This window comes from Dreissena polymorpha, chromosome 1 (genome assembly GCF_020536995.1).
Source record: "Dreissena polymorpha isolate Duluth1 chromosome 1, UMN_Dpol_1.0, whole genome shotgun sequence".
In the NCBI taxonomy this organism is placed as follows: Eukaryota; Metazoa; Mollusca; class Bivalvia; order Myida; family Dreissenidae; genus Dreissena; species Dreissena polymorpha.
In genome coordinates, this window is record NC_068355.1 from 99,344,033 (window position 1) to 99,359,024 (window position 14,992).

Consider the following 14,992-nt stretch of genomic DNA (forward strand, 5'->3'; position numbering starts at 1 on the left):
AAAAAAAAAAAATAAATAAAATAGGGGGGGGGGGGTGGATTCGGGTGGGGGGAGGGGGGTGGGGGGGGGGGGATTCTTGGGTGCGATGGTTGGACGGTATTTCAACCATAAAATAATCAAAATAAACAGTTTTGTTTTTTAACCGTTTATAAAAAAAATTGGGGTAGGGGGTGGGGTGGGGGGGGGGGGGGGGGGGTATAGTGTGAGGGTGTGGTGGTCATTTGTGAGATGGTTAAAAAAAAAAAAAAAATAGGGGGGGGGGAGGGGGGGCACGGGCGATGGTTTGGGTGGAGTCTATTGTGGTATGTCAGGTAAGAGTAGTTTTGTCAAAATATCAATCAAATCTAATCATAAATAAAGAAGTTATGGCAATTTTAGCAAAATTTAATAATTTGACCTTGAGAGTCAAGGTCATTCAAAGGTCAAGGTAAAATTCAACTTGCCAGGTACAATAACCTCATGATAGCATGAAAGTATTTGAAGTTTGAAAGCAATAGCCTTGATACTTAAGAAGTAAAGTGGATCGAAACACAAAATTTAACCATATATTCAAAGTTACTAAGTCAAAAAAGGGCCATAATTCCGTAAAAATGACATCCAGAGTTATGCAACTTGTCCTTTTACTGTACCCTTATGATAGTTTGCGAGTGTTCCAAGTATGAAAGCAATATCTATGATACTTTAGGGGTAAAGTGGACCAATCCACAAAACTGAACCAAACTTTCAATTTTCCAAGTATAAAGGGCCCATAATTCCGTCCAAATGCCAGTCAGAGTTACATAACTTTGCCTGCACAGTCCCCTTATGATAGTTTATAAGTGTTGCAAGTATGAAAGCAATAGCTTTGATACTGTAGGAATAAAGTGGACCTAAACACAAAACATAACCAAATTTTCAATTTTCTAAGTATAAAAAGGGCACATAATTCTGTCAAAATGCCAGTCAGAGTTACATTACTTTGCCTGCAAAGTCCCCTTATGATAGTTAGTAAGTGTTGCAAGTATGAAAGCAATAGCTTTGATACTTACGGAATAAAATGGACCTAAACACAAAACTTAACCAAAATTTTCAATTTTCTAAGTATAAAAAGGGCACATAATTCTGTCAAAATGCACGCCAGAGTTATCTAAATTTGTCTGCCCAGTCCCCTCATGATAGTAAGTAAGTGTACCAAGTTTGAATGCAATAGCATTGATACTTTCTGAAAAAAGTGGACCTAAACGCAAAACTTAACCAAAATTTTCAATTTTTTAAGTATAAAAAGGGCACATAATTCAGTCAAAATGCACGCCAGAGTTATCTAACTTTGCCTGCCCAGTCCCCTCATGATAGTAAGTAAGTGTACCAAGTTTGAATGCAATAGCATTGATACTTTCTGAGAAAAGTGGACCTAAACGCAAAACTTAACCGGACGCCGTCGCCGACACACGCCGACGCCAAGGTGATGACAATAGCTCATCATTTTTTTTCCAAAAATAGATGAGCTAAAAATTTTCAATGTGGATAATACTCTAAATTGATGAAAATATCTTCTACTGTTAACAAAAATTCCTCTGACATACATGTAGTCTGTTTTTCCGTTAATTTAACAAGAGATGTGTTTGTCAGAAACACAATGCCCCCTACTGCGTTGCTTTAATTTTTTTATCATTTGGAAGGTACAGATAATTATCTCCCTTTAAAGCTTATTACTTTCATATTTGTTTTGTTTCTACCTTTGACTTTGAAGGATGACCTTGACCTTTCACCACTCAAAATGTGCAGCTCCACGAGATACAAATGCATGTCAAATATCAAGTTGCTATCTCCAATATTGCAAAAGTTATGACCAATATTAAAATTTTGGTTAAAGTTTGGGACACACACACAGACACATACATGTACATGTACAATGACAGACAGGCCAAAAACAATATCCCCCGATCTTTCGATCCTAGGGCATAAAAAAGAAGTTTAGAAAATTTTAACGATATTAAAGGGGGAAAAACTGACCTTTTAAACTTGGAAATGGTGCAAAAACTAGACATTAAATTTTATTGAGGGAGTATACTTATGGTTAGTATCAATTGCAAACTAAATGCAGTTTCCTGCATCACAAATTTGATATTCCATCACAACAGCACAATCCTTCATATTATAATCGGCAATTCTGATCTTTAATGATTAAACATTTCAGTGCATTATACAGTTCACTCAAATTCCTACAGCAAACAGCTTGCAAGGCAACAATTAACAGCCTTACCTAGAGTTGTGCACTCTCAACTGATTATCCAAGTCTACCAGACTCTGAAGCAGAAATCTCCAGCGATTCACTCCCACGTCGGCATGAGTGGCGAACCACGGGTCCAACACAAACACAGGCCACACATGAGATGCATTCTCGCAGGCCGCATTCAATGCTGGATTGTCATGGAGTCTTAGCCCTTTGCGAAACCAATGGACGGAACGCTGGGTCATCTTTTCTTAATTTGAAAATGACATACAAACTTGGAAATGTTGAAAATATTGTTAGGTTATGCTCACTTATGGATAATATAAACAAGCGACGTGTTTGTGAAACACTATGTCTCCATATATATGACCTTTGACCTTGAAGTTTGACCTTGACCTTTCACCACTCAAAATGTGCAGCTCCTTGAGACACACATGCATGTCAAATATCAAGTTGCTAGCTTCCAATATTGCAAAAGTGACATTAAATGAGCGATTTTGACCCATATATTTGACCTTTTACCTTGAAGGATGACCCCGACCTTTCACCACTCAAAATGTGCAGCTCCATGAGATACACATGCATGTCATATATCAAGTTGCTATCTTCAATATTGCAAAAGTCATGGCAAATGTGAAAGTTGGGGCAAACCAACAAACAAACCAACAGACAGGGCAAAAAACAATATGTCCCCCACTATAGTGATGGGGGACATAACAATATTAATAACAAAGCTTTTTCACTGTTTTGATGTTATATATATGTCAACAAACCATTTCATTCAAAATCTAATGCATTGACTACCATTCCAGCATTGGCTGTGCTGACTCAAAAGACATTATCATCCCCAGTTTTTGAGGCTTATGTGATTAAAAAATGCATTGATGTGAGCTTATAAGTGGTCTCCTTACAGGACGGATATGGTTTCCTTCAAGTACTCAGGTCGACCTCCAAAGAGCAAGACCACACATATTAATTGGATCTTCCAGAATTTTTTTGTAAGCTGTTAACTGCAGATATAATGCAAAATTTGTAGCAACTATTGCATCTAGTGTCAGCGATTGTTTTCCATCCTGATAAAGTACCGGAAATCAGCACTTTCCAATTACAAAAACTACAAAATTTCCCAATTGCTGTCAAAAAATCCCAATTGAAGGTTTAAAAAAAAAAATTTTTTTTGAATAAAAAAGAAAGATTTTGTGAGTTTCCTTATGCAGATCTATGGCTTGAATCTAAGTAAATATAATTTTGACAACTTGACAACACTTAGGTATCAACTTTAAAGTTATATTTGAGAGCAAACAACTAAATCCAACTATTTCCCAATAAGGGCGCCCAATAAGAAGACTTCATGAAGCCAATTTTCCCAATTTCAGGGTGTTTGGCGAGATCAAATTGAATTCACCTCTGAACTTACAGATACTTACAGATGTCGTTCTAGCAGTAGGTTGGTGTCACTATCCTTTAATGCTTGCTCCTAGTTTTCATCACTAGAATTATCCTGAATACTTCTAGTAAATTCTGGACATTCTGTGTATTGATATTTTATGGGTTGATCGCTTAGGAATTTATCCAATTGTCTTTCAAAAGAGTTTACCGTCTTAGCTGATATTACATGTTCAGGTAATTTGTTCCATATGTCCACAATCCGGTAACAAAACAAATATTTCCTAACATCCAATCTTGATTGCCTTTTAAAAAGTTTATGCTCATGCCCCCTTGTTGATTGACTAGTGTTTTTCTAAAATAATTTTGAAACAGCTGGGTCGTACTTCATAGTAATTATTTTATATGCTTCAATGAGGTCTCCTCGTAAACTTCTATAAGCAAGAGAAGGTAATTTCAAATCCTTCAATCTCTCCTCATATGACATTTCAGATAAACCAGGTACTTGTTTCGTCGCAGGCCTTTGGACATTTTCTAACATTTCAATGTCTTTTTTCAGATGAGGATTCCAGACTGGATTTGCATATTCTAAATGAGGTCTCACTAACAATGTGAACAGAGTTTTAAAAACTGTCTTGTCTATATATTCAAACGTTACTACATGTAATTACTCCAACGATTGAGTTTGCTTTATTAACTTTTTCATTTATATGTTTGTCAAATTTTAATTTGTTATCAGTAACAACACCTATATCTTTCTCTTCCATACTCCTTGCCATAGGTTTTAAGTTTTTGTCTAGCTTGTATTCAAATTCACTAGTTTTATTCTTACCAATTCTCATCACTTTACATTTGTCTGGGTGAAATTTTAACTTCCATTTATCTGACCACTCTTTCATTTTAAATATATCTGCTTGAAGCAACTCACAATCATTTATGTTCATTATTTGCCTAAAGATTTTAGTGTTGTCTGCAAATAGAAATATTTCACTTTCATTTAGTATACTCGAGGGTAGGTCATTTATATATAGTACAAAACATATCAACCCGAGCACGGATCCTTGCGGAATACCACTTGTTACACTCTTCCATTCTGAACTCGATCCATTTACTAGGACACGTTGTTTTCGGTTGCTTAAAAAAGCCTTTATCCAGTCAATATAGTTTTGACCAAAATTATACATTTTAAGTTTGTGAATTAACTTTAGATGACTAACTTTATCAAATGCCTTCATAAAATCACAATAGGCCACATCTACAGCTCCCCCTTTATCTAAAATTTCAGTCCACCTATCTATAACTGTCAAAAGTTGCAAAACAGTCTTACCACCGGAGATAAAGCCATATTGTTTGTCACTAAATAACCCATTCACTTTCATCTGTTTCACCATTTCTTCCCTGACAATAGTCTCCATAACTTTACATAAAATACAAGTCAGACCAACAGGTCTATAATTTCCTGCATCTTTACGATCACCCTTCTTAAACAAAGCAGTTATATTCGCACATTTGAACTCGTCAGGCAATTCACCTTTAGTCCATGAATTATTAAAGATAATCGACAATGGCTTAGCCAAAACTGTACATAAATCATGAAGAAATCTTGGGTGCAATTTATCCGGTCCTGGAGATTTACTAATATTTAAATTTTTCAACCTTTTCTCAACAATTTGAGGAGTAATTGTCAAAAAATCCAAAAATGGCACACCTTGTGGAGCACTAATATCTGGTTGTGTAATATCCTCATCTAAGGTAAAAACTGATGTAAAAAATGTCCGCTATGACCCCAGCCTTTTCACTATCGTTTGTTGTCATATCTATTTTATTTTCATCTTTATAAAAGTCTGTAACTGATACTTACGATGTCAATCGTATTCAGGCTTCCAAACAACACAAATAGTCATAGGTGCTCGATGTCAATGACAATGTTTTTTTTAATTTATTGGTTTATTTACTTTTAGTTACCCGTTGTTTGTTATAATGCATATACATACTAAATTAATAAAAATCTTCAGACAAAACGTCTTCTTAAAAAAAGATAGTTCGACTATGTATGTATACGTATTGACAATATCTATGTACATAGTCGAACTATCTTTTTTTTTTAAAGAAGACGTTTTGTCGAAAGATTTTTATTAATTTAAATTAGTATGTGCATGCATTATAATAAACAACGGATAACTAAAAAATAAATAAATAAATAAAAACAAACAACATTGCCATTGACATCGAGCGCCTATGCAAATAGTTGCAATAATTCAACTTTCAGATTTATATTATAACCCGAAGAGCCGCCGCAGCAAAAATTATCAAATGCTCTGGGAGTACGTTTATTTGAACTAATTAACAAACTGAACGAACATTATTGCAAGTTAAAACACTTACCGAAAAAATGTACCCGTCACTGACAGAAACAACACAAACCCGATGACTATGTGTTTACTGCGTAAAATAATGTGTACGCAGCGTTTCCGCGCCAATAGGGATACTTACATAACAGCTTCGATTCATCAAAGGGGAGTAACTTTTTGTGTTCGTTAAAAGGGAGAGAACTCATTAAAAAATCATTTAAAAAATCAAAGCGCTGAAAACAATAATATATAGGCAAAATATTTCAAATAAACTTAATGTAGGGAATAAAGCTGCAAAACTATATTAATGAAACACGTGATAGAATAAATCTGAATGTCTCAATTACACTTTGTAAAAAAAAGAATAGGTCTAAATGTTCCATAGATTTCAGCATACAGCATGGGTGGAAGTATCCCTCGTAATTGTATTGTGACTTCTACGAAATACCCTCAATAAGTTCTGAACAGTGCGAGTTTTCCATTTGTAGAAGTTCAATTGATTTGATGGTCATACATGACTATTGCGACAATTATTCTCATGATTTCCAGTTTTCATTGGAAAGAAGGTCATTTTTACTCCAGACCAAAGATCTATAAAGACGCATAATTAACGAGGAGGGGCATAATGCATATACCGTAGCTGACTGCTTTTAAGTAAGGCAAGTTGGAAATGAGTTACAAAATGGCGTCGTGTTGATGGTTTTCGTTCATTTTCACTAGGTAAGCCACTTTAAATTCATCTTTCTTTAAAATGAATATTCCTCACTACTTCAGCTCTACGGTTTCTATGCTTCCCGCGGCTTTTGTTTCCAGATTGTAGGCTTCGGAATAAAAGGTTATTGAAGGAAAAAAGTCCACAAATATGTTGTTTGTTTACTTACCTACGGGATTTTGTAAAAAAGGAATATAAATTGCCTTAAAATAAAAAGTATTTTGCATACAAACTGTAAAATACTCTTAATTCTTTTCCCAAACGCATGTTTATCTCTTATAATTAATTTATTGACGAAACATATTGTTTTAACACCCTTTCTGGAAATTACTGTCTTAAGCATATTGTGGGACCTGACATTTAAACGACAAATACAGCTTATACTTATATTTGAACAATTTACACGAAATAACTGTCGTGAATGGCTTCCGCATTTATAAACATGTTTTTTTTAATAAACTTTTCTCATTTGAGGTCAAGAGTTAAAACTGTCTAAAGATACCTCAAAATGTGTTGTCGGTCAATACCAATTCGGTTTAATATGGAAATACCACGAATAACCATGTCTTTTCACAGAATTATTGCTTAACAAACTTGTGATTTCTACTCTCACACTAACGATGTATACATCGTGTATTGTATGTTGATAACGGATATTATAGGATAATAATATGAATAACTGTTTAAATTTCCATGACGAATCAATTTTGATGACGAAGACGAAGTGAATTATGGCTGTCAGGGTAGTGAAACGATGTTGTTGTTGATGACGATACACAACATGACGGTGTCGGTCGTGTTTAAGTTGTTGCTGTTGTTGATGAAGATTGTATGGTTCTGTGGCTGTTGATGGCGGGACATATTAGAATAAGGTTAAAAACAGAAGGTCAAGAAAAGAATTGTGTGCCAATGTTATATGTATGATCCCTCACAACATTAAACATCATGCACGATGTTCACCAGAAAAGTTTGGTTGACATCAAAGTGTGTTCCAGAGGTAACGTACTTAAGAGTTGAAGACAAAGTATGGGTTTATACCTAAGTGAGGTGCAACAGGACACAATTCAGCGACAGTCTGTTGTTAATTTTTCCAATATTTACAACACTAATTTGTCTTAATTTTAAGCTAAAGTTTTGGTGCAGCGTTGATTCAATAAATGGATATTTTATAAATGAATGTGTTTATTTTAATCTTATTACATTCTTTTTGTTAATAGTGAACAGTGTATGTTTTTATCTATGCATTTTTAATAGCAACGATTTAAGAACACCAACTTGCAAAATTTCAAGTTTGTACTATATTAATTTTATGTAGATCTAGGGTGGCGTGAATCACAACAAAATGCGTTTTAAAGTTTTTGCTTATATTTTGGATTTTTGTAAATGTTTTTATTGAGTGTGCTAGAAATTTACAGAGCGGGAAAATGTATTGACTCATGAGCTCATGCATGGACTTCCATTGTTATTGCAGATAAACCTAACCTTAATTTCTCTTGCACATGTACATGTGTCTTCTTATATCATAAATGAATTTTACATTTTTTTTCAAAGTGGGTAAATTATTATATTGAATTTGCATGTTGCTTTAATACAATATTTATGCTGCTTGTGCAATTTAAGTGTTATCGTTGTTTTTGTTAGAAGACACCGTTATGGACAATATCGATAACTGAAACTCTGATACATACGAAATATCTTCACAAAACGATATTTTTTGTATGTCCTGATTTTGAAATAAAGGTAGACACTTTTCATTTCAAAATATTTGAATTGAAAGCAAAGGTTCAATTGATATTGTTGTCTATTAATTTGTTACTCGCATTTCCACCGCATGAAATGTTCGTCATGAAGTGAATGTATATTCAAACCACACAATAGTGTTCGTTGATAAAAAGTTCACTACGTGAGATCACATATGTGTCATTACATCATGGCTTATTATTAATTTATGTCTTAGCCATCGAATTATATGGTGTGCTAACATTTGACTTTTCCACGTTATCAAATAACACTATTAGAGCCGTGACACATCTCAAGCCCAGCCTGGGAAATTCCGCAGACTGGTCAATAGCCAGTGGTTAATAGCAGACTGGTCAATAGCCAGTGGTCAGTAGCAGACTGCCTCCAACTGGGCCAGATTTGCATCAATAGTTTTCGGCGTCTCATAAAGAATTTCATGACTGGAATGCGCGGATGCGATGGCTGTGCTGGAGCTACGCTGACCACCTATTGTATTAGACACATTTCCGCATGGCGCGGTTCTTTAAAAAAAAAAACAACATTTTTTTTCTTGTAAATGAATCATCTAACCACGATACTTTTCGATAGAAAAGTCAGACTGCGTTATTTAAAGCAAATTTGCAAATGTCGATATCAAATTATGGCTATCAGGAACCGTTTCCAGACAGGTTGACCGCGCACGTCGCACATGTGTTGTTTGATAATTGAATTCATCACGACGCTGTACTATTTCGGAAGTTGTTTCCTCGTCATGCAAATAAGCGGCGTTTACCAACAGGATGTCATTTCTTAAAAAAAATCGCGTTATTTATTTCTTTAAAGCAATACTGTCTTATCATCATAAGTCGTGTATCGATAGTACAGTCGATTGGTGTATAGCGGATTTTAGTGAGAAGCGGATATGTTAAACTTTTTTTGCAAAATACATTCATTTATGTTAAGATGTATAGTTTTCTATTAATTGAATACAAAAAGCCTATCATTGTTAAGTCGATTCATGTTTTTGTTGATGTGTGTCAATGTTTACAACTGTTTCTATTTTCGAAAGCAAAACAAGGTCACGTTATGTACGCACCGTTTTTGTGACGACAGGAAAAGTGCAGACGAATGGTTTCTTGAATTTTGCAGATTTTGTTTGGTAAACATAATGTTCATTGATGTAATATTTTAGTATTATGTGTCCTTTACAAAAGTAAGAATGCTCAGAAACCAAATTGATGCGTACCATATAAAATAAGCATGAAAGCTGCAACTCGGGATTAAGTGAATAACGGACATGTGATGGCCCATATTCAGGAATGTGGGGATTGTCTCAAAATAAATATAAACTCAATTGAAGTTGTCCATGTGGTAAGCGTGTGGCTATGATATTAATAAGTAAAAACATCATTTTTAATGAAAAACAATCAAATTATAACGAAAAATCGATTTCTCTGAAAACATATTTTCCGCTATCAAATCTATTTATAGATTCAACTAAAAATGACCCGAATATAGGGTGCATCGCTTTGAACAACACTTACTTCATCAATTGTGCAGCGATTTCCATGAATTTGGTCTTATTAAACGCAAAAATGAATTTCCTTTCTGGAAATGTACATATATTGCAATTATTTTTTAGAAATGCTGTGTCAAATTTCAAGAAATAACACGATACACATGTAATCCGATAAAGACCTAAGCGATCCGGTAATGGCTGAATCAGTGTACCATGAAATTCGCGCTGTAAACAAATAATATTTTTCGGAAATTTAAAACCGCTGGCATGTTTCAATAGGAAAGACATGTGTCTTTCGAGATTTAATGGTTTAATTACCGAATGCATGATGTATTAATTGAAATTAGACTCGGAGTGCTTAGCTATCCGCTATACACCAATCGACTGTACCTTTTGTCTTCACCTGACGATTTACTGAACAAGCACTCATGCTGATATTATACAATATTGAAATTAATGGGTCATGCCACCTGTGCAACACCTTGTGACTACTTTACGTATGAATATGCAGAGAGTGGTCAAACGTTTTCTGACAAAATGTCGTCTTACTGTCTTCCCGGTTTGCGGATTTTATTCTTATTACTAGTATATGCTAGATACGTCGCATCTTTTTTTCTTATTTTAATTATCATTTATTTTGTTTAAAACGAACATATTCCGTCATGTTAAAATGTATGGGACTTAAACATCACGATGTGCCTTCGTTATTGTTCAAAACGTGTAAAAATTCGATTAAAGTTATTTTAATTAAACTTATAATATTATGTGCGTGGTTGACATTTATTAGTATGTATTATGTTGTAATATGGTTTGCTGTAACATTGCTTTCGTTTATGACAATGTTGCGTTATTGTAAAATAAAATAAATTTGATATTTTTTGGCATGCATTGCATTTCGTATTTCATTATACTGCTTGTTTGTAAAATTGTTGTTATTTTTTGTACGGCTCTTTTTTACACATGAAACGATGTCCTGCCTTCTTTAACGTTCATATTGTAGTTTTGTTTTGTACCATTTACTCTGACACATAATATCGAAACACAGAGATATTGGTAAAAAATGTATTTTTTCTACATGTCAAGTATGTCCTACTTTAATATTTCCATTTAGTAATGCTGAGATTAAACGTTTGCTCATAAGCATTTGAAATATAGCCCTTGCTAATTTCGTCTCGGCGCGGTTTTATTTTCATGAAAAATTCAATTAGGCGGTGTTATTCCAAAACATCTCACCGCACACTAATATTATGATATGGGTCATATTCTTCATATAAAATAAATGTTCGTTGATTATTGCTGTAACACTCTCATTTCCATTTAGATTTCATAATTTGTATTCGCTTCTGTTCCACTACAGGCTGTGGTCTCGGATATCATTAAATTAGGACGTCTTACCAGGACAAAAGTATTAGGTTTCACAAAGTTTATTTTGTATTTTAACGCTTTCGTAATAAGGTTTATATATAAAGTTGATGTTAATAAACAGTATAATCTAAATAGAACGTCTAACTAGATGATTTATAACGTGTGTTTGGGTGGTTTGGGTTAACTATATTGAAAAAAGACACTTATCTTTTGTAGGATTAATTAAAGCAGTACTGTGAAGTAGATAGTTTAATTAGAATGTCGTGAAAACACAATTAAATGTTGGAGAAAACAACGTAATTATTTATAGTAAAACTTGCTGGTAATTTGAAAAGCTTTTATAGTTGTTTCTTAAATTACAATTTTCGCAAATTGTCAATGACTCAAGAAAAGAACGTATGCATGCATTATATTAAAACAAGCAAAATAACGCTTCAGATTAAGAAAAATGTGGAAAATATGTGTTAGGTTATTGACAATCATCAATCGCAATCGTGAAAATTATTATGCTTTTGTATTGCTTTTCATCGATAATGTATTTAAAACGTGTATAACGTTCACATGATTTTAATTTAATAAGTATCCAGATTCCTGCATGATGTACTCGGGTTTTGTTAGAAGATGTCCCGGTTTCAATGCCCAGAGAAAACAAGTTTTAAACGGTATAATAGAACGTGTATTATTTAAAGAAGTACGATACAAGTAGTTGTATTTACTGGCAAAAACTATGCTTTAAATACATAAAAGTTAATGTAAAGTTTTTGTTTAATCCTATCATATTAACGACTTATTGTACATGTAGCCATCACAAGAGTAAGAATACATTTTATATACACAGAAGAAAATGAGTGGCAAGATAAGCATACTATTTAGTTTCTATAATTATGACTATTGGTCAATTGAAAACACATATATTAAATATAGACTTTGTTAATGAAAATGGTCACCTTGTATAATATTTATGTTATTGATAGATTTTATTAGATTAATAGGGGATTAAGATTTAGAGTGTTATTGGAAAATACTTGATCTTCACTGTATTTATCATGGCAATCTAACAATTATGTACATTGCACACATAAATAATGTACGTTATGCTGAAATACGTTTACAAACACAACACTATTGTAATATCTTATGGGCCAAAATATATCATGGAGTCCATGACACTCATATATACACAGGCGAATGCTTAATGGTCACGGCGTTCGCATCTTTAATTCTAACTAATTTAAGACCTCTATTAGTCGAAGGATATTCAGTTCTTTTAAATGTGCCGTTGTCAACCAAACGACAGTCTGTGGCACCCGAAATGCAATTTGACGGTCCGTTCAATCTATCGACTGTGCCCCACTTGTCTCGTAGCTTCGCTTCCTTATTAAACAAACTATATCCACCAGTCTTCGAGCCATCAGCACGTGATCTATACGTGGCATGCCTGTTTCCAACAGGGGTATAACTGGAGCCGCTGTCGGAGCTTGCGTAACCTTCACTTTTCTCACGTTTCGACTCCGCAGCTTCGGAATTGCTTATAGTTCTGCTAGTAATAATATTACCAATTTCTCGTCCCCGAGTTCTTTTGCCTTCATTATCAGAAAAATGGCCGGAATCGTGACTTCCTGCTAAGCTTCGCTGACTCCTGCCATCTTCATTTTCGATGCAGTTTATACATTCAACGGTATCCGAAGGAGTTTGGTTGCCCACCGTATTGACGAGATCGCAGTGCAGTTCTTGCGTATTTTGATTATTTTCGTATAAAATGACAAGGTTTCCGTCCGGGTCGTGCGTTGTGTAGACATTGTCGCCAACGATGTCAATTTTTGCATTGTGCGTTGCAACTTTGATAGCATTTATGCTTTTGACATTAAAACTTATATAAGCTGATTCAACCGGCACAGGACAAATATACGGCGAATGTTTGAGTGACAGTTGTATATCAAGACCAGGCTGCCGGTACAACTCAAAGATGCAGAATTCCGGTTTGCTTGTTTCGATCTCCGTTTCAGTGATAGTTCGGTAGAAGTCCACCATTTCTGGATAGTTATGGACGTACAAGTTGATTCGTAAGTGTTCAGTGTTTGTAAGAACAGGGCAAGCAGCAAACAGCGGCAAGTCGTTGGCGAGTCGGAAGAATTCCTGTTTTGCTACAGGTTTGTTTGGTGCATTTCTGTTCTGCAATTCTACTTTATGGTGAAACTGCCATGGAGGCATAAGTAAAGCACGCCGTAGGTCACTAACACTCATCTCACCAGATTCCTTTGCAAACAGCATAATGCTAATGGCGGGCGTTACGAGGCGGCCAGTAATGTCACGCTTAGCAATTCCATCTTTGTACAAATGCTCACCAGGAATCTTTTCCTCTACGTCAACTATCTGCCTCGAGGGATCCACCCAGTCAATTAAAGAGCCTATAACACTGTCGAGAGCTTCCATCTTATTCGGTGGCGCAAGTAGAGTGACCCTACACTTATAAGCGTTACCCGTTTCTTCTATAAGATCGCCGGTCTGTTTGTCAGCCATTTCCGTAAAGTAATTTAATGATTAACGCCCTTGCTTACAACATCACATCAGAATTAAAGTAATCCTGATTTAATCTTAACTTTTTATGTTAGAGCTCACTTTAATTCCATCTATTTCCCGGTTTGTTCACGATTATCATAATAATATTTGGTATCCAACAAAAAAGTTTGTGTCATCAATTATATATTCAAGCTGTATATGAATTCAACGCCACATTAAGCATGTTCGTCAGCATCTTAAAGTTTATTTCGTTGTTATTTGATTAACACGCTCAACTTGGTACTGATCCTAATATGCGCTTTACTCAATTGAGGTTTACCTTTTAAGTGCGACTAATCTTGATTAACTGATGTATAAATCACACCGATCAAGCACTTAAATTATTAAAGTAGGTCCCGTTCAAACAATTAAAGGAATGTGAGCACTAATTTATCAAAACCAATGAGACCGCTCTTGACGATCATCTCAAGTCAAGTTAACTAAGGTGTTTGTACCATGCCTTGTCTATTGTCTCGCTTAACACTGACGTTATCACCGAAGTATTACACCTCGTCTTTATGTCGTGAACAATGGGTTACAATTGTACCAATTTATTGTGTACACACACACAATTTGTCATACCATACATTTTATGTTTTGCTAAATAAATATAAGGAGGAATATACGTTTAATCGCTTGATAAATACAAGTCCTTTTCATTTCTTAACCGCTTTGCTCCGTGTGAAAAAATATCGTTTCCTTTTATAAAAAGAGCAACAGCGTATAAAATAGTTTTAATAATACATTAATCGCATGCGTGTTAAAAATAAACCTTTTGTAGTTTTCCAATACGAAAGTGTGAATATAAAAATTCGTCATAACATTTTTAATGCACTTTGATCCGCCGCTTTTACGATTTATGATCCATAAAATTGCCTTTGTAGTTAGTGTTATTTGTCCAATTGTCGGACTGTTTGAAACGTTAGACTATTCACAGTTACTCCTTCGCAAATATCAATTCCATTTGCATCGCAGTTGTACAAGTATCGGATAATCCATTCACAATTATTTGAGAGTTAAATCTCATGTTCGGGTCTGCGTTATAACGTCTTTGTTTGTGTGTTAATCTGCTGTTGAATCTTTATTGTCGGTATTCGATGTTTATTTCCACGCCCCAATTGTTTTCATCCGCACAAAGACACGCGGTTTTGCAAAGCCATCCATGAGAA

The 14,992-nt window shown here is 34.7% G+C and overlaps 2 protein-coding genes across 3 annotated transcripts in view; both read right to left on the reverse strand.

Moving 5' to 3' along the window:
• Nucleotides 1-6,108, reverse strand: part of LOC127842317 (cryptochrome-1-like) — a 51,798-nt gene extending 45,690 nt beyond the window's left edge. The window contains exons 1-2 of one of the 2 annotated variants that reach the window (XM_052371753.1): nt 6,092-6,108; nt 2,243-2,462 (exon numbers count right to left, since the gene is read on the reverse strand). In XM_052371753.1, coding sequence (XP_052227713.1) covers nt 2,243-2,457 — 215 coding nt within the window. In that variant the 5' untranslated portion in view covers nt 2,458-2,462; nt 6,092-6,108. Of the gene's footprint in view, nt 1-2,242; nt 2,463-5,983 lie in introns of both variants that reach the window. The other variant, XM_052371752.1, reaches the window with a different exon arrangement.
• A 2,660-nt stretch (nt 6,109-8,768) lies between these two features.
• LOC127840394 (protein FAM124A-like) lies at nt 8,769-13,784 on the reverse strand. Its single transcript, XM_052368842.1, has 2 exons — nt 13,208-13,784; nt 8,769-8,887 (listed from the first exon to the last, which is right to left on the reverse strand). The coding sequence occupies exons 1-2, from the start codon at nt 13,782-13,784 to the stop codon at nt 8,769-8,771; spliced, it is 696 nt and encodes a 231-aa protein (XP_052224802.1).
• Nucleotides 13,785-14,992: the final 1,208 nt, after the last annotated feature.